The sequence below is a fragment of the Pinus tabuliformis genome, chromosome X, assembly GCF_031772625.1.
Source record: "Pinus tabuliformis cultivar Carrire ecotype Pingquan chromosome X, CPIR1, whole genome shotgun sequence".
Taxonomy (NCBI): Eukaryota; Viridiplantae; Streptophyta; class Pinopsida; order Pinales; family Pinaceae; genus Pinus; species Pinus tabuliformis.
The window spans coordinates 329097836-329123156 of record NC_142308.1 but is presented as its reverse complement, the minus strand read 5'-3'; the positions used below and the strand labels follow the sequence as shown (position 1 = coordinate 329123156).

General features: G+C 37.3%; 1 protein-coding gene and 1 long non-coding RNA gene across 3 annotated transcripts in view; both read left to right on the top strand.

The window, feature by feature from the left end:
- Positions 1–275: 275 nt before the first annotated feature.
- The window catches only part of LOC149139789 (beta-glucosidase 42-like), a 185715-nt gene continuing 160669 nt past the window's right edge, over positions 276–25321 (top strand). For both annotated transcript variants that reach the window (XM_089446346.1, XM_089446347.1), the window contains exons 1-3: positions 276–484; positions 15845–15911; positions 16102–16160. In XM_089446346.1, coding sequence (XP_089302472.1) covers positions 356–484; positions 15845–15911; positions 16102–16160 — 255 coding nt within the window. In that variant the 5' untranslated portion in view covers positions 276–355. The remainder of the gene's footprint in view (positions 485–15844; positions 15912–16101; positions 16161–25321) is intronic.
- LOC149139790 (uncharacterized) lies at positions 1891–3502 on the top strand. The gene is made up of 2 exons (XR_016265019.1): positions 1891–2141; positions 2348–3502. It is a non-coding gene; the product is annotated as an uncharacterized LOC149139790 (long non-coding RNA).

Genomic DNA, 25321 nt, shown 5'->3' with positions numbered 1-25321 from the left:
TTTACGCCCCAGTAAAGCATCGTAAAATTCGTAATTTATATCGCCGACAAGCATACTTTTTCCTGGAGGAAAAATGGACCAATCACCACGTGGCATGCCTATAGCGCTGTGATGGTCTGCCGGAACCAATCCCATAGACTTTTACCTTTTCTTTCTTTTTTTTACGTCCACCACAAATTGAATCAATTAATGTTTGACATCGACACGGCCACTGTTTCTGGCCCAGCTCAGATCCGGCGTCACATGGCGTGAACCAAACACTAAGGGGCCAATGTTGAGCCCCCGGATTAAATAAGAGAACGTTTTAGCGAGCGTTACTTGAACAATTGTGATTTTATTCGAACGCCTAGTATCCATGGCGCTCACTGTCGAAGCTCCTGCTGCTCTCCATCTGCAAGAGGAAGAAAGCGAAAATGTCGAAGAAATTAGCAGAGATAAATTCCCGGAGAGTTTTGTATTCGGAGTTGCGACCTCCGCCTATCAAGTAAGCAAGCCTTTATTCCATTTCAGAGATTTAAAATCTGCTAAAAGGTTGCAGTCTCTGAAAATTCTGAAGGATCACATGTGAATGCAATGGCCAGCAGGGGCTCGCTTTTATCTCTAGAAATATAACTTTTAGTTAAATTTGATATTTTGGTTTCATTCACACATTACTGTGAATTTGCAGACTTAAATCTGTCAAAATCTCGCTCTTCCCCTGAAAATTTCGTTCCACTTAAGGCTTCAAAATTCTTCTCTTTATTACGGTAATGCAAAGGCCATTGCCAGCAGAGGCTTCTCTTTTTTTAACCTCTCGAATGGTTTCTATGTCGTTGAAGTTGATAATTTACTGTCATTGACACATGACAGTGAATTCACGGACTTGAATATGCTAAAATATCACTCTTCCCCGGAACTTTATTCAATATAAGGCTGGAAAATTCTAATCTTTATTCCGGTAATGATAACGCGATGGCCAACAGAGACTCCTATTGATCTCTCGAACGATTTCTGTTTCGTTGAAGTTGATATTTTACTGTCATTCACACATGATCGTGAATTTACAGACTTAATTCTGCTAAAATATTGGTTTTTCCCCTGGAAATGTTATTCCATTAAAGACTTGGAAATTTTAATCCTTATTACGGTAATACTAATCCGATGGTCAGGAGAGGCTCCTTTTTGATCTCTCTAATGATTTCTGTCTGGCTCAGGTTGATATTTACTGTCATTCACACAAGATCGGTGAATTCACGGACTTAAATCTGCTACATATTGCTCTTTCCCTTGAAATTTTATTCCATCAAATGCTTGGAAATTTGCATCCTTTTTACACTTATCAAACGCCATGGCCAGCAGAGGCTCCTCTTTGACCTCTTGAACGACTTCTGTTTCGTTAAAAATTGACACTCTTACTGTGAAATTGCAGACTTAAATCTGCTAAAATTTTGCTCTTTCCCTGAAAATTATACTCTATCAAAGGCTTAGAAATTCTAATATTTATTACTGTAGTACAAACTGCATGGCCAGCAGAGGCTTCTCTTTGATCTCTTGACGTTTTTTTCGTTAGATTAGATAATTAATTTACTGTCATTCATACATTCCTGTGAATTCACAGCTCATACATTGCTGTGAATTCACAGCCTAATTTTGTTCCATAAAAGGGTTGCCAATACTAATACTTAGTACCATGATTGAAAATGCCTGGCCAAGGGGCTCCTTTTCATCGCTTAAACGATATTTTTTTCGTTAAACTTTGATATTTTACTATCATTCACGCATTACCGCCCTTTACAGACTGTAAATATGTAAATAACAGTTGAAAAATTAACTCGTTTAATCTGTTGCCCTGATCCTACTCTGCATCTTGTCCTGATGATGAACCACACTTGATGGTTCAAAACCTGATAAAAAAGCTCATGTCTGATGTGATTAATACAGAAAGATGTCCTAAGTTCTAACATTAATAATTAAATTATGGATCAGAGAACCCTAAATTCAGAAACTTAAAACTGTTAAAAGATTGCTCTCGCGGGGCTGCTTTCCCGTGAAAAATTATTTTTGTTAGGTATGATATTTTGCTGTTATGCGTAGTTCAAATATTAGCGTGAAATTCTTTAAAATTCTATTGCAGATGCAGTCCGGGACAGTGTATTATCGAGGTAAGCCTTTGATTTATTTAATAGAAGATTCGCATCCCATTTGCTTTTCGGGTAATCTTAACGTGTGTTCTAGGTCGGTGAATTTACTGATGTGGAGCCAAATGTGAGGCTATAGTTGCAACACTCTTCAGTACGATTCCCGACAATAGTTCCTGTCGCTCTATAAAGATCATTTGATTTCATACACTTATGATCTTTCTTGGCAGGGCTGTACTCGCGGAAAGCACTTACACGGTCGGGTATCCTGAGTCTGACTTGGACAACTACGTGTGAGACGTGTCCTTGTTACTTTGGGAGATGCTGGGTGCTCTAAAACTTGAGGTTGGAGAGATGTTTGTGTGCAGTGTTAAAGATGGTGAGATTTGTTATTTAAGGCTCACCAAAGAAAGATTTTGGACTTTAATGGTGCTTTTAGGTTTTAACTCTCACAAGGGTTTCCATCAACAACTCTCTTCTTGCTCACTTGTGAGGAACATAGCTCTATAACACAGGCTAGCTGTGTATAATCACCAATTGGGTTCTATCACCATAGCAAGGCATCTTCCTCATCTCTCTACTGTATGCGTTTCATCTACAATCTGTTTATGGAAGTATTCCATCCCTCTGTTTCAATAGTAAATAACAGTCCTAATTCGTACTTTTGCCCAGGGTAGCTCCATCATGCAATGTAAAGATAGCTTGCTGTCTTAGGGAGGGCACAACATTTTCAGAAAGCGAGTTCATTCTTGAACTCCCAGTCCAAGTGTCTTGGCCAATTTTGACGCTTCTGTCATCTTCTGACTTTCAAACCAGACAGTTCCTTAAAAGAGGGAAGCATTGGATTAAAGTTTTCCACATAGTAGAGGAGTTTGCAAAGGATTTATTTCTCTGCCTAATCCAGTTGTTTACAGATAAGGGAACAATGTATTTAATGAACACCAACAGATTAAGGATTTGATCAATCTCCAACTCCTGGCAGCCAGAGCCTTTCCAAAACAGTGAACATTTTTCAGTCCCCAACCCCGTAATGCCTTGATATTTGCAATTCTTCGCCATTTCACTAACAGAATTCATTTTTGTTGAGATATGCACCTAGGGGTGTAATGGGGGACCAAAGGGCTGACTAAAGTAACAATAGTGTAATTATGGCCCATGGGTAATAATAGTGTAGTTATGGTAGCCATTAGATGTAAGGTGGACTAGGTCTGTTGTGCTTGTTGTTATTTATTAAGATCACTAGGTTGTTAACATTGAATAAATGTATGTGGCCTCATTAAAGAAGGTCCACTAAGCAGTTAGGAGGTAGTTACAATTAGAGTTCTCTAACTAGCAATAAATAAGGATGGAGTCCTCTTTATGGAGCATATTGTATTTGGAGCTTAATGAGGTTGCCTCCTCAAAGAGGAGCAGGCAAGTGAATAGGAGGAGTTGATCTTTCCATAAAAGGATCATTGTAAGGTGTTTACCTACTATAAGGGTTTTCATATTTATTAAAGTGTTGAACATTTCTGATATCTCGTTTCTAAATTCTAATTTCCGAGAGGAACTCAGATATGCAATTAGTTTCTTCAAATTCTACATAGAAACGCTCAAATCTGCAATTAGTTTCTTCAAATTCTACACAGAAAACTATAGGAATGGATCTAAGTGTCACAACCCTGTTTTCTCCTTTGAAAACCTGCAATTTCTTTAGATTCTGCATACAAAGACATAGGAATGGATATGAATGTCACAACCCTATTTTTCCCTCGGAAAATGTGCAAAATAGAAAACAAAAATCTTATTTTTTGACGCAAGAAAGAGGATCACGACACTTTCTCTTTTTCTCTTTTCATAAACAATTGAAGCATTTCTTTCTTATCTTTTCCAGGATACCAATTGTAATTCAATCCATGGTATGCCAATAAATAGGGGTTGCTTCTGACACATATTTAATCTATCTATGTTAAACCACCTTCAATGGAGAGCCATTTGGTACACCATCTTATCACCTTCCTCTCCACCTTCTAGTATAGCTAAACCCAATCCCTAGTGTCGTCATCATTTGCTTTAAGAGTAAATTTCAAATATTTTAAGCCTTTATTATATTCAAAACTTGAAAGGGAAACAATTGAATTATCTCAATGACTTGTTTTGTATTTAAAACAATAAAGGAGATGGAAGATTTTTACAAATTTAGAGGGCACCCTTGCCTAGGTCCTTTTCTACAAGGATTGAAAAGGCAAAGGGTAGAACCATTGTTCAAGAAAGAAACATATGAAGTCAAACACCTTTCAATTTAGTAAATGAGAGGCAACCCAAAACCAATGTGAATGAGAATAAGCCTTAGAAATAACCAATTGACCTTGCCATAAGTCTTGGAAAAATCTAATTATGAAAATTTCTTAGTCTTTATAAAGCACAATCCTCCTTGAGCAATCTCAATAGCCTGATGGATCTGCCTATCAACTAAAAACCCAAATTGCTCCTTAAATAGCTTTGGAGAGTATTGGATTTATTCTTCTTCTTATCACTTTTGAAATATCTTATAAATGGAATTATAGAGAGACATGGCCTAAAGTCTTCGTCTTTGAAGGAAGAAGGATTATCTTTCTTTTGAATTCGGGCTAGGAATGTTGCATTTAGAGCTCGAAGGACTTTACTAGAGATGGGCCATAAATGAGGGACTTATAGTCCACTCACTTCACCAACACAGATTCTTTGTGGGTCTTGTATAGACAGCTTTGTCTTTAGAAAGGCTTCTAGGCCTCAACTTCTTTGCCTTGTACAAAGAGCCCTGTTCACATGTTACAAATAGGTAAAAATGGCATGTGAGGATGGGTTTGCTAGTTGAATTTGTAAGGCTTATGAGGCTTTTTTGCTTAGCCTAACCCATTCTTTTCATGCTACAAAAGAAACTTTCAATATGTACTCGTAGTCAATTTGCAACAAGACGAAGAATAGGGTCTTTTATTGATGGGTTGCAGTAGATACCATCAAGACTCCAAACTTAGCCAGTGAATTTTCTCTCTATGGAATGACTACAAAAACATATGGATGGCCAGATTAGTTCTTATAAATCACAAAATTCTTAGTGCACAAAAGGACACCACTAGGACCATCTTCACTTGTTGGCATTTGTGAGAAGCAAATTCCCACCATTATCAATGGGTTGAGACCACTTATGTAACAGGGTTAAGCCCAAGATTGAGTGTGTAAAAGATAAGATGTTTGTATGCTTCACTCGTTGCTTTGATAGAAGACACTTGGTAAGTTTCTTTCCATGTTCAAAGTATAATTGGATACGAAGATTATCTTTAGACATATATTCATATACTAGTAGTGTTTTTTCCCATCCATCGTATTCTATTCAATAGCCAATGAGTAGCACTAGGTGAACATGATTAATCTTGGATGGAAGCTCAACTTCAATTAGGAATTCTCTGTTTGTATTAGGTCTGTATTAGGTCCATTTTGATAGGCAAATTCCATTTCTAAGTTGAGCTTGATAAACATTGTTGCTTCCTCTCACGACAATGATGTTAAATTTTGAAAATTGATCTTTTTCCTCAACTAGTTTTGGATAAGAGAATTGCCATACAATTGGGCTTGGTACTATTACCTCTCTTTTTAGTGGGGTTACATAGTAAATTTTTTTAGTAGGGTTACATAGTAAATTTTTTGATGAATAGAGCGGTTTGTAGCATGGTGTTGCCTACTTTGAAGTTTGGGCTGGTTGTTTTGGGCACTTTCATGTTTCCCAAAGTAGCTAACATTGTTCGAAGCATTTCACGTATATTGAGGCATAAATCACACCTGCCAGGGCAATTTTGGGGTTGTTTTTGGACACTTGGCCACCTCCTATGCATACCACGTGGAAGATCCTTGAATGCTGTCCTATGTGTCACTTCATGAGCTGATTTGAATTTATTTTAAGGCGGACTTGTACGCATGGCAGCTGTGAGGTTTGTTGTAGCTTTCATTGACTTGATGTGGGTGATGTGTCACGCCCTTGTCACAACTAGATGATGTGGATGCAGCTTAGGTGAAGTATCTCGAAGAGTAAATGAACTAGAGTGGAGATCAATTTTATTATATTTGATGTCCCTTGGATGGATGGGATTTTTATGACCCAAGTTTTGGCATGTAGAGGCATCTCCCATGCTTCATGGAGGGACTTGACCTAAGGTATGACCATGCATTGTTTTTGGGAGCATTATGTGGGGATATTGGAGCATTATTTGAGATCTTCATTGAGTTGTTTTGAAGGAGGTCACCCTTTCATTGGACGTCATTGTACCTGTTATGTGGTTTTAAGGTTGATTTTTCACTGAGAAAGTCATTCACCTATTTCATGGAGGCCCCTTGATCCAAGGTATGGGCATGGACAATCTTTTGGGACATGATTTGGAGGCTTTGGGTTATTTTGGGACATGATTTTTGGAGCTGTTAAGATGATGCCGCCTCTTTGAAGGAGTTTCCTGAGGACGTTGCACTAAAAGGAGGACATTGATCATGTTGACTTGGGGAATCACTTCACCATGCTTTAAGGATTGATTGTGGACCTTCTAAGTCATTTTTGGGCCATTCAAGGAGCCATTCAAGGCTAGTTGTTGGCGTCCTAGACCATTGTTCTCTTCTTGGGTGGATTGGTCCCTTTTTTTAGGGTTTTATTCATCATATCAATGTACATGTGGCTTGACCACTTTATTTTATTGTTGTGTTCATTAACTTAAATTTTGAAGTTAGTTAGATTTAGTTTTCTTAAATTTTGAGTACAAATGAGGAACAATCTATGACCAATCTCTTTGTATAGAAGACAAAAATGATGGTGAGGTATTCCAGATGTACAACAACACAGCGGCAAAGCATCCACATTGCACTTTGATGAGGCCTGTTACACAAGGGAAGCTTCCATATATATGGATCACCTAAGGATATTTAATAAGAAGTGTTCAAGGCTAAGTCCGCTGACACGAAGGACGTATATATATATATATATATATATAATAACGTATCCTGTTCCAAGGGGTCAACGTGTATGTGTTTGACACTTGAATCCTCACGTCCTTCGTGTTATATATATAAAATTAGATATTTCTTACACAAATTCATTGATTCAAACATAGATCTTCATCTAGATGTAAGTCTTACAAAGATACAAAGTAACATTATGCATACAAATACAATTGTGACATATTCATCAATGATCCAATAGGAGAAAGACAAGATACTGTAGTTTTCTCATTAAGTCCACAAAAACAAAATATGTTACATAGATAGTACAATGACAATGGCAAATGGAAATAGAAATACAAAACAACTACAAGTCTACAAGCCTCAAGGCAGTAGGAAGCTCATGAGTCATCAATCCTCATCATCAAAATCAGCATCATTGTACTCATCATCATGGTCACCACTGCTCTCCTCTACTTCATCCTCCTCCTCTGTATCCAAAGTCATCTCTTCATCTGTTGGTGTGGAGGATGACCCCTCTACAGTATCACCATCATCAAATATGACAGGCTCTAGCAATGGCTGATTGAGATCCAAGTTGGCCAATGCCAACTCAACAATGTTGTCCAGACCCATATCATCAGGAAAGACATCCCACATATTTGTCTTTCCCTTCAACCACTCATCCCTCTGCCTGTAAATAAGACGAAGGTTGGTGTCCACATACACCATTGGCTCTACCCTGGACTGCTCAAGCTTTCTCTTCTTGACACTACAAATTCCCATATGTGCTCCACTTCCTCTCGCAACAAGAGGATGAAGTCACCGGAGAGAGGAGCCTCATGGCTAATTGTTGCAGAGGAGGGCTTGTTGCCGTATGAGTTGCCCACCAAGAATAGGGCTTCTTAGCCCCCCTTGTCTCTAATCACATCATATCCTACAAGTCGACTAGTGCCCGTGGAAAACTCTGCAAAGGCATTCTCCACCTCATCAAGGGATGCTCTATCCTGGAAAATCCGCCTAAATGCATCTTTCCTCCCCCGTGAGATTTCACCATCCATGTGAGGAAGGAATTTGCGGGAAGGTCCACCATTCAACCACTCATGGTTGTAGTACTTTGGGTTCAATGAGTAAGCCAAACAATGTAAAGGTGTGCAATTCTTGTCCCATCTGCTGACAAGAATATCCTGTATGGTGGTGAAGAAGGCCTCTGATGATGTTTCATACTCAGGGAACTCACTCTGTAAAATAATGCTCCTCACAGACTCAATCATGGAATCCCATGCCTCATAAACCCCTCCTAGGATGGGTTGGTTTGTATCTGCAAATCGAAGCAAAGAAATGATAGGGTCCATGATCTTAATAAGTAGGTCTACCCTCTCCCACCAAGCATCATCTAACATTGTGTCCTTCACTCTTTTTTAGGCTACTTGATCTGTCTTTCTCCAAAAAGACCAAAACTCTGAAATAACCATGGCCCCAAGAGCGGTCTTGACCTCCCTCAACCTCTTCAACATGATGAATGAAGAGGCAAACAAGTATCCACAATCTTCAACAATGATAGATTGGTGTACTCCTTGTAGATAGTGAGGGCATTTTTATGATTTTGTATAAAGTTGCGGATATGTCATGCATCCTCAATAATGCTTCCAATCCAAAGCACATCAGAAGCAATAGATTTAAGTGCTAAGTTCAATGAATGGACAATGCAAGGTGTCCAAAACACTTGTGGATATTTAACTTCCACAATCATGCCAGCAGCCTTGCAAACAGGCACATTATCTGTAATGATTTGCACACAAGAATCAACACCTACATCTTCAATAATTTTAATAAACAACTCACCCATATATTGTGCATCCTTGTATTGTCCAAGTGCATCCACCAATTTCAAGAAAACTGGACCATTCAAGGAAGATGCCATGAAGTTGATGAGTGGGTGTTGCGCTGGATCTGTCCACCCATCAGAAACAATGCTAACCCCAGATGTTGGCCATGCTGATTTAATAGGTTCAAGAATTTTGTCCATCTCTTGTTTTTCCTTCGTCAACAATGTGGTTCTAAGCTTCTCTGACCAGGGAGGCACATACCCTGATGGAGCCCCTTGAGTTAGAGCTCAGCACATCTCAATAAATAGAGGTGAGCGTGCAACATTAAAGGATGTGAAGTTCTAATAGAAAAAAGGCAATGGTGAGATCAAGCTCTTCCCGTTTCTCTCTCTAAAAAATCTTGTCCATTGGACCAAGTGCAATTGCCTTTCATTTTGCTGCTTGTCCCCCACCAGAACTCTCAAATGGGAATTTGTTGCTACTTTTCCTCAAGAATGGAAGGGGGTCATCATTCTTGTATTTTTTAGGTTTTGCAGCCACATTTGCCATACCAACATTGGCCTCTCTTTCCATTTATTTCCTCTTTGCTAAAGACACCTGTGTACAAGCTGCAATTCCACAACTTGGTAAAGCCAACAAATGAGCTTTCACATGGTAAAATGTGCTCATCGAATGATTGTTGCAATAGCTGCATTTTCAAACAACATTGCCTCCTCCCTTCATCTTGATGCCTGGCCCTTGCTCTCTTGTGACATATTTCCACAATGGACATTTGTTATCTTGAGGTTGTCTTCCCTCAACATTTGAAGTTGTTGTTGCATCCCCACTTCCAATAGAGGGAACACTTGCAGAGCCTAATGAAATTGGAACAAGAGGGGCATCTCCAATGGGGACATTTTTCCCCTTCCTTTGCCCCTTTCCTGTTGCCTTTGGTTGAACTATGAATGTTTTAAAAAAATAAACAAAAAAGCACAAATTTGTAAAAGAAATACACATGTAAATTGTTGTAGTAAAAATGCAAAAAAATAGAGAGAAAATGCACTTACCTGTTGCTTGAATCTCCTTGAAAATGCTCCCACACCCTTTTCTCTTTGCTCTCACACACCCACAACTAAGAGAAAAGGTAAATGTGCAAATAGAATGGCCAAATCGGCCTTTTAACACTGCACAAGAGTCCCTTTTTCGGGATTTGTGTCCCAAAATCGGGACACGATCGTGTCCCGATTGTAAGGAAACAAATCTGACCAAATCGTGTCTGATTCAGGACACGAGAGGGCAAGGGAACGAATCCAGTTTCTTAGGTTCAACTTTTCAAGGTGATAGATGAGGTCTAATGATTGGGATGGGGTATTCGCAGAGCCAAGAGGCTAAGATGTCCTTAACCAAAGTACAAGAACTTTGGCCTTGACTCCCTAGACAACTTAACCGAATTAGAGGGCTGTTATAAATTAGGGTTTTATAAATTTTCAATGATAGGGCACACAATGTCATATAACAACCAAAAGAAATAGACTTACAATGATAAATCAACGAAGGATCAAGACTATCCATTAGATATGCAAGGTTCAGGGTTTGCAATCAAGATTTTATGGTTGAAACATGCATAAAACAATAATATAATGACAATGTCAACCCTATAAATAAGGTTTTAACATGCGATAAATGCTAGATTTTGCTTTTTAATAATTATTTAATGCAATTCCTACTTAGAGGAAATAACACATCAAATAAAATTACTTTTAGCAATATTTCAAATAAACCTAACCCTAACCCTAGATATCTAGAATTGAAGGGAGAAGGGAGAAAATAGTAAAAGCAGAGGGATTGATCACCGCCACCTAGATTAATGCCTTGATCTAAATGGACAATGGAGTTACCTAAGGTAACCTCAATGAGGACGACCTTGTTGAAGAGGGTGAGAGGGCTAAATCCTCTTCTTACAAACCCTAGCACCTTCCTTAATAAGGAGAATTTAAATTTAAGAGATGCACGACTTGGAGTTCTCTTAAGGGATTCAAGGAAAACAATCTTGCATAACATAGAGAATCAATATTTCTAGATAACAAATAACAACCAAAAGAAATAGACCTACAATGATAAATCAACAAAGGATCAAGACTATCCATTAGATATGCAAGGTTCAGGGTTTGCAATCGAGATTTTATGGTTGAAACATGCATAAAACAGTAATATAATGACGATGTCAGCCCTAGAAATATGGTTTTAACATGCAATAAATGCTATATTTTGCTTTTTAACAATTATTTAATGCAATTCCTACTTAGAGGGAAATAACACATCAAGTGGAATTACTTTTTAGCAATATTTCAAATAAACCTAACCCTAACCTTAGATATCTAGAATTGAAGGGAGAAGGGAGAAAATAGTAAAAGTAGAGGGATTGATCACCACCACCTAGATTAATGTCTTGATCTAAATGGACAATGGAGTTACCTAAGGTAAACTCAATGAGGATGACCTTGTTGAAGAGGGTGAGAGGGCTAAATCCTCTTCTTACAAACCCTAGCAGCTTCCTTAATAAGGAGAATTTAAATTTAAGAGATGCACAACTTGGAGTTCTCTTAAGGGATTCAAGGAAAAAAATCTTGCATAACATAGAGAATCAATATTTCTAGATAAATATAGCAATTTTAACCATGGCACATGTAAAAGCCCTAACTTACACAATATAACATGCACAATATAGAAGATAAACAATAAACGTACAAAATTTCCATGAGAATCTCTTCAATCAATCCCAAGAAACCAACTTCAATAAGAAACCTCCCTCCAAGAGGAATCGACACCATAGAGTCACATTGCGACCAAGTAGAAAGAGACATGAAGCTAGTTCACACTTCCAAAGAGGGAGAAGTGTGATGAATGAATGATGATGATAAATGAATAAGGCTCCCCTCTATTTATATGAGGGAAACCAAGCCTTATTTCATTAATTTTACAAGCAAAACCCATAAAAAGATTTACTTGAGCATTCAACTAAGTCAAAGGTCACAAGACGACCTTGAAATAGCTCTAAAACATAACATAATGCGAGAAATAACCCACACGTATGGGGGAAAAGGAGTCTCCACCATGAACAAATATAAACACATTGACTACACAAACATATGGATGGCCAAACTAGTTCTTATAAATCACAAAATTCTTAGTGCACAAGAGGACACCATTAGGGCTGTGTTCCCATATTGGTATTGTGAGAAGAAAATTCACACCATTGTCAATAGGCTAAGACCACTAATGTGCAACATGGTTAAGCCCAAGGTTGAGTTTGTAAAAGGCAAGATGTTTCTATGATTCATTTGCTACTTTCTTAGTGGAATCTTGGTAAGCTTATTTCCATGTTCAAAGTATAATTGGATAGCAATATTACCATTAGGCATATATTCATATACTGGTAGTCTTTGAACTTCCCTCCCATAACATTCTATTCAATAGACAATGAGTAGCACCAAGTGAAAATGATGAAGCTTGGATAAAACCTTAATGCCAATTAGAAATTTCTTGTCTATATTAGGTCCAATTCAACAGATAAGTTTCTTAACCAACAACTCTTCCATTTCTAAGTTGACCTTGATAAACATTGTTGCTTCCTTCGAAGGCAATGGCATTAAACATTGAAAATGAGTATGTTGTCTCAACTAGTTTTGAATGACAAATTGCTGTACAATTGATCGTAGTACCATTTCACTTTTACTATTGAATTTAAAAGGTGCTCTTCCTATCTATCTTGTAATAGATTTGAAGAATGAATTATCATGGGTGTGAAATTCCTTTGTGAAAGATGATCCCTGTCTTTCTAGATTAGTAAAGTCTTTTGTGCTCATATATTTGTCAAATGAGAAATTTGAAAAGTGGCTTTTGATTGAGTTTCCAGTAATTAGTCATGCAAACCTAGGGAGGGAGGGAGAGAGACAACCCACACAAGGTATGTGCAGCCTATACAACCATCATATGCCTTGGGTGAGAGGAAATAACCCACGTAATGAGTAATATCTCAAGCAAATGTAGAATTGACTTAAGGAATTAACAATTGGCTGTAAATGTAGAATCGACTCAGAGAGAGAGAGAGAGAGAGCATACAACCCCGAGGAAAGAGGAAATTTCCTAGGTAGGTAAGCCACAACCTCAATAATTATATCTAGATTGTAATGGGAAGCATAATAAGAAGTTTATTTAAGCTATTGCAATAGCCAAGAAATGAGGGCCATTGATCTCGTAGACACAATCAATGAATTACCTAAAACCTTTAGTTTCTGGGTTTTATTGCAATGAAGCGACTTGGTCTTGGTCCTGAAGCAGTCATGATTGGAAGGCATTTCACAGATTCAACAAGCTATCATTCTAATACCAGTGTACTAAGCCATTAAATTAACCATGGTGATTGATGGGAATTAAATCATGGTCAATTCATTCTTAAACACAATGTTCCACCAAGACTTCGGTGCGGGGAGACGCGGGTGCGGGGAGACGCACAGGGGGGACGTGTGGGAGTACCCTCAAATTTTAGGGAAATTTCGGGGGTGCGGGGAGTCGTCGAGGTATATATATATATATATATATATATATATATATAAAATTCAAGTTCATATTCATTGTTCACTGTTCAATAATGAAAGCATAAAAATATTAAATAGACAATTGAAATTTGAATCATTGATCCATCATCATTCATTTTGATACATACATCATTCATATGACATACTCAAGTGACAAGTCTCATTATTGAATTAATTATTATTCATACATACCATGAGATTCGAAAAGCAAAAATAAAAATCAATAATAAAATATTCAAATACATTGATCGATATCATTCATCATTCAATGGTTCATCATTCTACAATCTACATTGATTTAAAAACTAAATTCATCATTCATCATTCTAGAATCTAAATTGAAAGCAAAACATACTAGTATATTTTCAAAGTTTGAACACTAAATCTATATAACTCAAAGTTTCAAAGTTCAAACTCAAAAATAGTTAAGAGTGAAATGGAAATGACTTTGGGTTGAAATGAAATGAGCTTTTAACTTTAAGGTTTAGGCTTTTAAGTTTTAGTTATTTAGTTTTAATTTTAATTTTTTTTTTAGACTTTTAAGTTTTAGTTATTTAGTTTTAATTTTAGTTTAAAAAAAAAATTAATGGTTTTGATTTTTGAATTTTTGATTTTGAATTTTTAATTTTTAAGTCTTATTAGACAAATTTAAAGGGGGGCGCCCAGGCGCACCCTTTTTGGGGAGTCTAGACTCCCACACTGAAGGGGGACGCCCAGAAGCACCCTTTTTGGGGAGACTTGGGGAGTCTAGACTCCCACACTGGGGAAACACACCCCCTTGCGTCTCCCCAAGACTCCCCAAAAAGGGTGCGTGGGGAAACGCACCCCCAAGAGACTCCCCGTCCCGGGTGCGTGGGGTGCGAGGGGTGCGCGCACTCGACCCTGGGGGACGCGTCCCCGTGGAACACTGCTTAAACACAACGTATTGTTCATTCCTCTCGACTAAGAACATACATCACTCAAATTCCAGTGGTCAACACTTTCTGTGGATGCAATTAACAACAACGTTTAAACCATCAATAAGCAACAATAAATTACATTCTATCACACAGAAATAAATTGAAATGCATAATTGACATGGAGATTTCACCATGGAAACCCAGATGGGAAAAACCAACTTTGAATGGTGGCTCAATTCTCATTTCAACAATCTCTGGTACAATGCAGCTTTTGGTTCTCTGAGCATCTTCATCTTTTGTCCAGTGAAAATCCTTTTGAGAGTAAAACCCACGGAAGAAATAGGGAGAGCTAGGGGTAAGGGGAAGGGCCAATAGCCATGACCCTTCAATTCAATTCCTCAGTTTTCTATCCTAATGTATTTTTCTTATTTCATTTAATTCTCTATTTTTTTCCTTTTCTTTTGTCTTATTCACTTTTTACATTTGCATTGGTTTTCTTAGTTTCCTGACCTTGCAGTTACTCTTACAACCATTCGTTGGTTCTAATCCATTTCGGATCAAGGGATCCCTGCTTCTTTGGCTACAGCTAGGGGTCATCTTCCAACTGATTATAAAATCCTTGAAAACAATTTGTACCATCTATTTGGCTTTCAGCTTTTGTCCTTGCAAAATGGAAACACAACTTCTTTTAGTCACTCCTTGGTTACTTTAGCATATAAATCTTCATTTTTTTCTATATCACAAACTTGGAAAAATATTCTGCAATTTTAATTCCCTTAGCCATGTTAGATTTGTTACTAGTATAACATAACTATTTGAGGTAAGACACTTTCATTTCAGACAGTTCCATAAAAGCAGAAGTGTTACTTCCATCCTCTTGCATTTCCCAATTGTATTCCTAAATTTCCTTCTTTTTGCAAAGTTTTGAAATTTTTTCGTATTCTAATCTCCCTGGGAAAGCCAAATTGCTATACATTTTTAGCGTCCATCTTGTTTCTTCCTATTCTAACAACATTTTTCTTCCTTCCCTACAATCTTTTCAAGTCAGCTATGTTTTCTTCTGGAAAAACCCCAACAGAATTATTGGTGAACAACACTTTAATATCTTCTTCAACTTCTTGTGATTCATTCTCGGAGGCATTGCATTTCTGTTTAGCCCATTAGACAGTGGCTTTCTTAACTCATTCCAAATTTTCACTGAATTGGTACATTGCAGACCCCTCCTATAAAGGGAACACTAGCTATTGTAGTTGTTTGAAACAATTGTCGTTTTCTATAAAGATAGCAATTTCATAGTTGAAAATGTTGTATCTTTCTTGGTAAAATGTAAAGTTTTACTTGATAACTCCCAGTCTTTGTCTACCTAATTGTACTTTTATGTACATTACCATTTTTCTTTATGTTTTTTGCATCTAATTTTTTATAATGTTTAATAATCATTTGCTAAATAATTCTGAGCCTTTTTTTTTGTCTAATTGTTTCAGGTTGAAGGGGCTGCAAAAGAAGGAGGAAGAGGCCCTAGTATTTGGGATACATTTTCATATACACCAGGTTTCTTTATTCCGCCATCATCGATAACCATTTGTCTATATGTACTTTTCATTCTTCTATATTTTCAACAAAATGAACATTCTTGTGCACGTGTACAAGATGTAGACCCTGCTTTGTTTTTCCATGAAACAATACCAGATGTAGATACATCCCTATATTTAAAAAAAAAAAACCTTGTTCTTGTTCTCAGGGAAAATTCTTGATGGAAGAAATGGTGATGTTGCAGTGGATCAATACCATCGGTACAAGGCAAGTATCTTTAGTTGACTACCTTTGGTCAATTAATTTGCTTTTTTTCGAAAAGAAAAATAGAGCTGCTTTAATTGTTGGGTTCTACGAGTTTTATACTTCAGGCTTTGAAGTGAAATTATGATATTTTGCTCATTCAGGTTCTTTTTTTTTCACGTTCATCTGAATATGATAATCACTCTAGAAAATATAGATCCTTGTTGTTTTGCTCTACTCGAACCATTATGTAGCTACAATAAACTAGGAAATCACATCTACCAACAATAATAATATAATAATATGCAATGGATAAGTGATGAGAACGAATACAACGGAGAAGCAATGTGATAAATGAAGTTCAAGATGTCTCACCATCAATAGTCACGATTATATACATGACCAATAACAAAGAGTAACAATCTGTTTATAATTATGTACATGATTGAAAGGTACATAACAACTGCCCTTATTGGCATGCTTTGACCCTTATAAAGAATTGAGACGGCTACTTCGAGCAAGAATGTGCCATATTCTTTGCGGGGTCATGGACATGAAAATCGGATGTCAGGTGTAGAAGGTAGCTTCCACGTACAATAAGAAGAGTGTGAAATAACTGACCATGATAGGAGGAGGTGATTGATGATCTGGAAGAATGGTCTTTATAATATTAGAGAACAAAATTCAATCCTGGGATCAATCTTACACTTTAAAGGAACAATTGCTAACATAAATTAAGAATTGAGTACTTGTCATGATCTCAAACTCTTTTTCGTATTAGAGGATTCCTTAATAGGCTCTTTTATTTGAACTTCAACTTTACTTGAACTACTAATTTCCACAATTTTTTCAAAACTTTTGGGTTCGTCATTACCGAATGGACCGCTTTTTTCATGAATTATTCACCGTAAATGTAAAAAGGAGCCATGAAATAATTGTGAAAAGGAACACTATGCTTAAAATATGCAAAAATTCTAATTACGGTCAATCCAGAAACTTGTCTTCATCATATTTTCATGAGGTTGAAGAATATCAAATCTTTTCGTTAAATTAGTGAGCGAATTTTTATGAGCACATTGAAGGATGTGTTGAATATCTTCTAATTTCTTCTCAAGATCAATTTCATATGCCATTTGCCTCTTAAATTTTCTTGGCCCTAGTAATTTTGCAATCAAGCGTTAGAAATATTGGCTAAGAAATTGGGGCAATATTTCTAAAACTGCAACATCAAATTCCACGTGCCTTTTTCAATTTTAAAAATTAAATATATATCGGATGGATGAACAGAGTGCTTAAATTTAACAATGATTTGCAATATGAAAACTTTGCCTAGTGGATCAAGTTTGACTCTCATGTTCTCCGTCAGATGTCATTTTTATTTCAAGTTATAAGAGAATATTCATTGATTCCAATTTATTGTTTGGAAAGCCTATTTTAGAGCTAAAATGCTATGAGTATGAACTGTGCCGATTTGTTTTGGGCAAGCTATTGGCTAAAACGGATAAAATGTTCTAGAAATTGGAATGCTGAGCATAATAAAAACAAGTAGGGATGATAGATAGAAGAATGGTGGCCGGCTGGTGCAGTGATCATAGTATGTTGAATTCTCTCTAAGGTTGCTCACTAATGGACTCCACTTTGTGGAAAATGAGATATTTTATGTTGGATCTCCTACATCTCTCCTTTAGTGGCAAGAATAGTGAACATGGTAGGGATTTTGTTTAATATTGGACATTCCTTTTGATTATCATTACTTGAACTTTTATCCTTAACTATCATGGCGTTTTCTTCACTCAACAGTTGCCTTTACATGACAATGTATGATAAAGGTTGTGATTGCAACAATTAGGTGGTTCTTGGAGAGTGTTAAAAAAAATCAATCATAGATATTGCACACTCGTGTTATAGTAAATCATCATAATGGTCATTATCAATATACAGCTTGTACTTTTGTTATCAAAATATTTTACGCTGTTTCATGTATTAAAGTAATCATGTGATCATATATGTTAATAGGTTAAAGCATCTAATTAATGGAGGAATTAGAAATTGGATGCTATGCAAGTTACGTTACATATGCCCCTTCTCTTATCGCATCTATGTAATAGAACATTACACCATGGAAAACAAATCAACCAAATAAATTTTCTCTCTCACATTTTACTATATTTTTTGCTTGAGCATTTTGCATGTTTCTTTGACATGGTATTGAAGTAATGGAGGAGAAATGGTGGAGTGGAGGGATTATGGATGACAAAGGAACCAAGGGAGTGTAGGTTTTTTAGTAGCAACAAGCTAACAGTGAGCTACCTCTATGTCAAATGCCCTTAACAAGCCTGAAATATTCAATTTCTTTAAAAACAACTTTAAATGCAAATGAATAGACAATATACCACTGTTATGTTCAGATTTCAGAGGTTATATTTATGACAACAGTGAGATCAAGATGTCAAACTAGATTAGAAGAGACCAATTATGATTAAATGAGACAATGATGACAATGATTCCCAATTACTTATTCTGTTTATTAGAATTTCTCCTCTACCCTCGTGATGTATAGCAACTAGGAAACAAAGAGAGAAATCTCAAAACATCCAAACAATAAGATTGCTAAAAGTGAACTGCAATGTCAATTAGAACAAGCAAAGCTTGAAACAAGCACAACTGACAAATAGTTGAGACTGCTAACAGTGATTTTGATGTGAAAAGAACCAAAATCTAACCATGCTATGCAATTAGAAAGCAAAATGGTTAGTATCCAATAAGGAAAAGATACTTTGAAATCACAAGAGAAACGTCAATGGAGCTCTCAAACTGCTATCCTTCTAAGCGCAAGAATGCACAAAATGGACCAATGAAGAACATTAGAATGAGTGTATCAGACCCTGCTGTAAATATGTATCAGCCTACAACAGTCACTGTCAAACAAGATGAGTCATAGGATTGCCCACAAATGAACACCAAATACAAGGAAGAGAAAACAATGACCAAGATTTATGCAAAGATGCTACAGACCTCTACAAGTTCAGATCAGTCAACTGAAGGATGAAATCAGACCTCTGAAACAATGAAATCAGTTAGCAAATGAACAAGGCAGGAGAACCAAAACACAATTGCTGCAATTCTTATAATTATTATGTGATGAGCCAGGATTAATTTCGAACGTCTTTAGACTGTAAATGCTTATTAAGGATGAGTTTGCTCTTGTGATGTACAAGTGACCAATGGAGAACTCAATAAGCAAATGACAAGAGACAGTAATGTTGGATGATATATCAGTTAGAAAAAAAGGTGAAATCTTAGTGTTGCAAACACAAATAACTATGAGACTACCAACAGTAGTAAACTATGCCATGAAAATCCCAGTGAAAGCAGAGAGACAATGTCTAAGCTAGGAAAGAGAAGAAAACAGAGGCTCCTTGTAATGCCTTGATGAGATTGCAATGAAGATAAGCAATTTTCTTATTAATCTACCATTGTTCTAACAATCAAATACGACAGATTCAATGAACAATTTTGCACCAGGCTCTAGAAGATAACACTGTTAAGAAAAATATCAACCCACAGTCAACAGGACCAGACACCCAAAATGACAGTCATGCAAGAATAAGGGATTAGAGCACTTATTGAATTCTTGTGATTCAGGTCTTTATAGTCTTCATATCTCAGTGTTGCCTTCAAACAAGAAACACTGACCTGCAATCATAAATTTGTTAGTTTTGAAGCACATGAAGGTAGAGGCAGACCATAAAAAGCCCCTGCAACCCAATTATACAAGGTTGTTAGACCCTGTGGCTAGCCTTAAAGGCACCCTACGATTGATCCAATGTCAGAATAAAGCAGCACACCTTTGTGTTGATAAATGAAAGCCTCTGTCAGAAAATAGCTCAGAAAATAATTTTATACATGAAACCCTTGCCAGAATTTGGTTTTCAATGAAACTAGGGCTTCAGAAATTTGCAGCCTTCGTAGAAGAATTTCTGCTGAGGGAAAGGCTACCAAAATGCAGATCAAAACCCTCTCTGAGGCCTAGTAGAGGCTCAAACCCTTGCAGTTTTCTTAAAACAATTTAAAATTAATCTCTTCCTTCAAATTCCTAAGAAATAGGAGTTCCTCATGCGCTAGGAAATAGGAGGCTATTTCCAGGATTTGTGCAAGGATTTTAGAGCTCATCCAAGCAAGGCAAGAAGGCATAGGGATCAGGGGTCTTGCAGGTTGTTTCAAGCTTAGTTCAAGCTAGGAGATCATTGTATTATCTATTGAAGAAAGAGTGTTTTGTAAGAGATCTATTGCTCATTTTTCTATCAATAAAATTCTCAATCAAACAGAGGATTTTCCTAGTTGGGTTCCCTAGAAAAATTGTGTTGTTGAATTGTGTGATTGGGTATTTATTTATGTTCCTATTCTGTTGCAAAATAAATAGAGAAATTTTGTTTATATGAAAAGAAATTAGTTTCAGATTGTTCATGTTAGCAGTTGCAGAATTTTGTGGATTTTCTAAATGGTATAAAAGCAATGAACAGAATCAGCCAACACACATATTTCAGATTTGAGAGATGGCCATAGCTGGGTTGAGAGAGCAAGATAGACTTGATGGTGCCTCGAACTTTGGTGTTTGGAAAGTCCGGGTGTCATTCTTGTTGTACGAGTTTGGATTGAAGGATTATGTAGAAAAAGGTGTTACAAAACGTTCAGATCCAAACCAGTTACAATAGTTCCAAAGGGAGATGGCCAAAGCCAAAAGGATGATCCTAGATAGAGTCTAGGATCATATAGTTCCGGATGTTTCTAGTAAGGATACTGCAAAGAAATGTGGGATTCCATTGTGAAGATATACTAGGATCCATTTGAGAATTGCAAAATGATTCTCAAGGAGAAGTTGAGGGTCACCAAGATACAAAAGGGTGAGAACGTAACTTCCTATTTCACCAAAGTTCAAAATTTTCATGATGGATGAGCTAGCCGTTGTAGGAGAGAAACCAGAAAACAGTGAACTAGTGTGAGTTGCTATAAATAGGTTTACTAAGAAGTGGGCTACTTTCGTTCAAGGGATTACTGAACGAGATAAAATGCTAGATTGGGAACGCATGTGGATTGATTGCACTTAGGAGGAGCTTAGACTCAGTCTTGTCGAGAGCAGTAGTGGCAAGGGGTCGAAGGTTGAGAAGGAAGAGGAGAATTTTTCTCTTGTAGGTAAGGCCAAGGGCAAGAAGGACCAAGGAGAGGTTGAGTCCAGTTAGAGGGGCAAGAAGAAGGATCTAAGCAAAATCAAGTGCTTCCATTGCCATGAGTTTGGAGTCTGTACACTATGCCACTAAGTGTCTTAAGCAAAAGGAGTCTAGTAAGGATCATGTAGCTTCTCTAGCAGAGGTAGATGTATTTTCTGCCTAGTTCGAGAAATATTTCTCATTGACTGCTTGCATGGCAAGCTCAACAGACAACAATATTTGGTATATTGATTCAAGAGCATCCTTCTGTTGAGAAATCCATTAAGGCAACATTAGGGAAGTTTATTCTTGATTTCTATGACTTGACATTTACTTGTGATATTGTATTTTTCTTTTGTTGATTATATTAGTATTCTTATCATCAAATAAATGCCCAAAAATACAAAATGAACACCAGATGTAGGCACTCAACTAGGACAAAACCCCTATAAAGGGGAAAACCCAGTCAAACTCTTCCACTAGTAGATTCAAATCAAATTGAGACTTGGACATTTTGACCAAAAACATAGAGTCCCTCCATCCACCAAGTCAGCCTTCCATCTGATCAGATCAAACTTCAGTTAGAATCTTCAAAGGTCAACATGCACCAGTCCTTCAAAAATCTTGGTCCCTTTTGTAGTCCTAAAACTTGACTTTCCAACTTCGGCCCTGCAATTTTCTTCAGTTTCTTAGCACATGTGACAAAATGTGATCCATTTCAGACTTCCTTTTCTTCTCGCTTGACAATATTTCATCTTGTTATAGAATAGTCTCTCCCTCATGTGGTTCGTACTTTTTCCTTATTCAAGTTGCAGATCAAATGTCTTCAGTGGATGGCCTTCACAATAGGTCGAATAGCTCCCTTATATATAGTGGTTTGATGCTCTAATATGAGGCCGACTTGACAACTTGTTTGAGGTTGACTTGAAGGGTGTGGAACCCGACTTGGTGGAGGAGTATAAGATACATAAGAATGCCTTTCTTTTCTTAACATAAGGAGCCCAGGAAGGGTCTAATACATTTTGGCTTTGACTCTTGACACAAACATAGAAGCCTTCAATGGAGGCTTGTCCTAGAAACAAAATACATAGAGCATGAAACCCATGCTCATAAAATCAATTTTTCTTTTACAGTTGTTTTCTTTTTCTTCCTCTTGACAAATATATGACATCATGACTCCAATACAATTATGAAGACTGATACTAGTTACATTCTTCAACACTCCTCCTTAACTAGGGAGGTATATATATATATATATATATATAAGGATGAACTCAAAATAATATGATCTATGAAGAGTTACAACACACACAGTGCTATAGATTAGATATTTGACCAAGATATCTAATCGAGTGGGAGTAAGGTGTGTTCCAAGCTTCAGGCACTATATGTACCATCAGGGTTTAGCTCTAACACCAACCCAAGGATCTAGGTATTGTATCCAAAGTCAAAGCTCCATAAGACCAACGATACCCTCCCTACTTCGGGATCTAGACATCATCGCAGGTTGGCCAAATGTCCTCCCAAGCATCATACAGGCATGCAACCCAAGATGCTTCATCTCTCCCTATAAACTAAATCAAATATATCCACCAATCCAAGCATGCATCAAAAATGTTCAACCTTCTTATGAAGAGATCTGCCTATATAATCACAACCCCAATTAGTAACAAACTTTCAAATATATATAAGTTAGCACAAACCTTCGGGGTCTTCAATCATTATGATCTTGCTCAAGTTATCACAATATCAAAACATATTTTCATGAAAGCTTTCTTCTTCAACTTCTCCAACATCACTAAGCACTTCTTCCAGAATATCTAAATCTTTTTATAACTTCATTTATCATGAACAACCATCTGTAGTGCTTCAACTATTCTCTAATCTCAAATATATTCATGGCATTCACGTCATGTTTTCAACTATGGAGTTAATTTTAGGTATGTTCTATGCTAGAGCAATTTATTTCAATTTTCACAATTAGCTCAATATCTTTTCCAGATTAGCAATCACATCAGCATTAAAGTAAACTGCGGATAGAACATAAACATAAATCGCAGAAGAAAAGCCAAGACAAGAGGACACAAGATGTGGCGCTAGCCAGGGAAAAACCCCAATGTGGGGAAACCCTTGATCAATTCTTCTTATATGTTCTTTAATAGTTTAGTAGAGAGAGAGAGAGAGAGAGAGAGAGAGAGAGTATGTTTACAACAGAAGTCAACACTTTGACTTATCTAGATAAGAGCATAGATCATCTCTAAGAAGATGATACATGAGATTAGTTGAAGACATGCTGCTTCAATTAATTCTCCAAGGTGACTCCTTCACCTATCGTTGTGCTACATTTCCTCATCATGCTGCACCTCACCGAGCTGCACCATGTTGCCCCCATCATCACTATGCTGCATCTCATCACGCTTCATTAATCATGACTGTACCCATCACTGTATTGCATTATGTGCCATTGCTACACCATGTTGCCATCCTGACCTATGTGTTGGATGCACCTTCACACGAGATCATTCTCGTAGCTATGTATTCAATCTCGGTGGTGCTTATAGAAACCAATTTCTACTTCCTGCTCATCCATGATATCGAAGCAGAATCCAAAGAGAACCAGCACTGAGAAGTGCTCTAGTGATCCTCCACACTGCCTGCCCAGTCAGCGTTCGAATAATCATGCAGTTTCATATTTCCGGCAGTGTATCTCAATCCATGAGAGATTGTGCCCCGAAGATATCTCAAAAGATTCTTGGCACCAATTCAGTGAGGCTCAACCAAATATGAGTTCACCATGCTAACTGCAAAACATATGTTCGGACGGAAGTTCAACAAGAACATCAACGCGAATGAGTTTATGAAACTCAGAGGCATTTCCCAAATTTGGTTCGACGTCACTACCATATAACTTCTTAAAGTTAAGATCCTCGAGGTAGTCACAGGATTGCAGTTTATCATTCCACATCTAGAATCCAACTCCCTCTTACTTCTGCAAATGAGAGGGTCTGCACCTGTCAGAAATAGGTCGTCCTCATAAGGTGCCGGTATGAGAGGTCTATCATCCACAACCTTCTGGTAATGGTTTGGATCGGTTTCACTCCTAATGAATCTCAGCTTCATCAGACAACGATCAATCCTCTCATACTACGCCCAGGGTGTTTTGTTTCAAGCCATAGAGGGCTTTCTTCCACCTGTATACATGAGATTCCCGATCATGAATCTCAAACCCCTTGGGTTGTTCCAAACCTGTGGACCTGCTGCATGAGGGGAATGGTCCCCTTATAAGATTTTCCTTCGGTACATCTTAGACATGTACCTTCATGCTTTATTTAAATTCAGACATCCCTATCACCATTTGACTCACATCAGATAGGGCCCCATAGGTAGACCTCCGGTGTTATAGATGTGATATGTCAATCAACATGATCCCCAATGGACCATCCTGCAACTTGATAGAAATTGCCAACCCTGAACCCATGAGAAAAAGCATCTTTGAAAAATATATTTTCTAACACGTACCATTCCATCGATGAATGCCAACCTGAAACCTTTGACTTCCATTTCCGAGATGGACACTAGGTTCTTCTTGCGATCAGGTACATAAAAGAGATTCTGTAAATGAATCGAGTTACCCTTATTCAATTGAGAGTTAACATTCCCTACACCTTTTCCGAGATAGGTGGCATTGGCTCCAAGTATAATCCCACAATTGTTTCCATCTCTACAAAATTAGAGAGTGCACCCATCTATCCGATGAAGTGCCTTGAAGCACTACAATCTATAAGCCAGATTCCCAAAGAATCTGAAGGAGAGGGCCAATACAAGATAACGCTTCTTTATCTTATCAGAAACAACATTTGATTCTTCATCCCTGGGGTTCCTTACTTTCTATGAAGAGTCAGCCATTTTCTTGATGACCTGCATTACCTGTCATTCCTTTGATCATTGAAGATGTCCCTGGAATGATTGTTATCATCA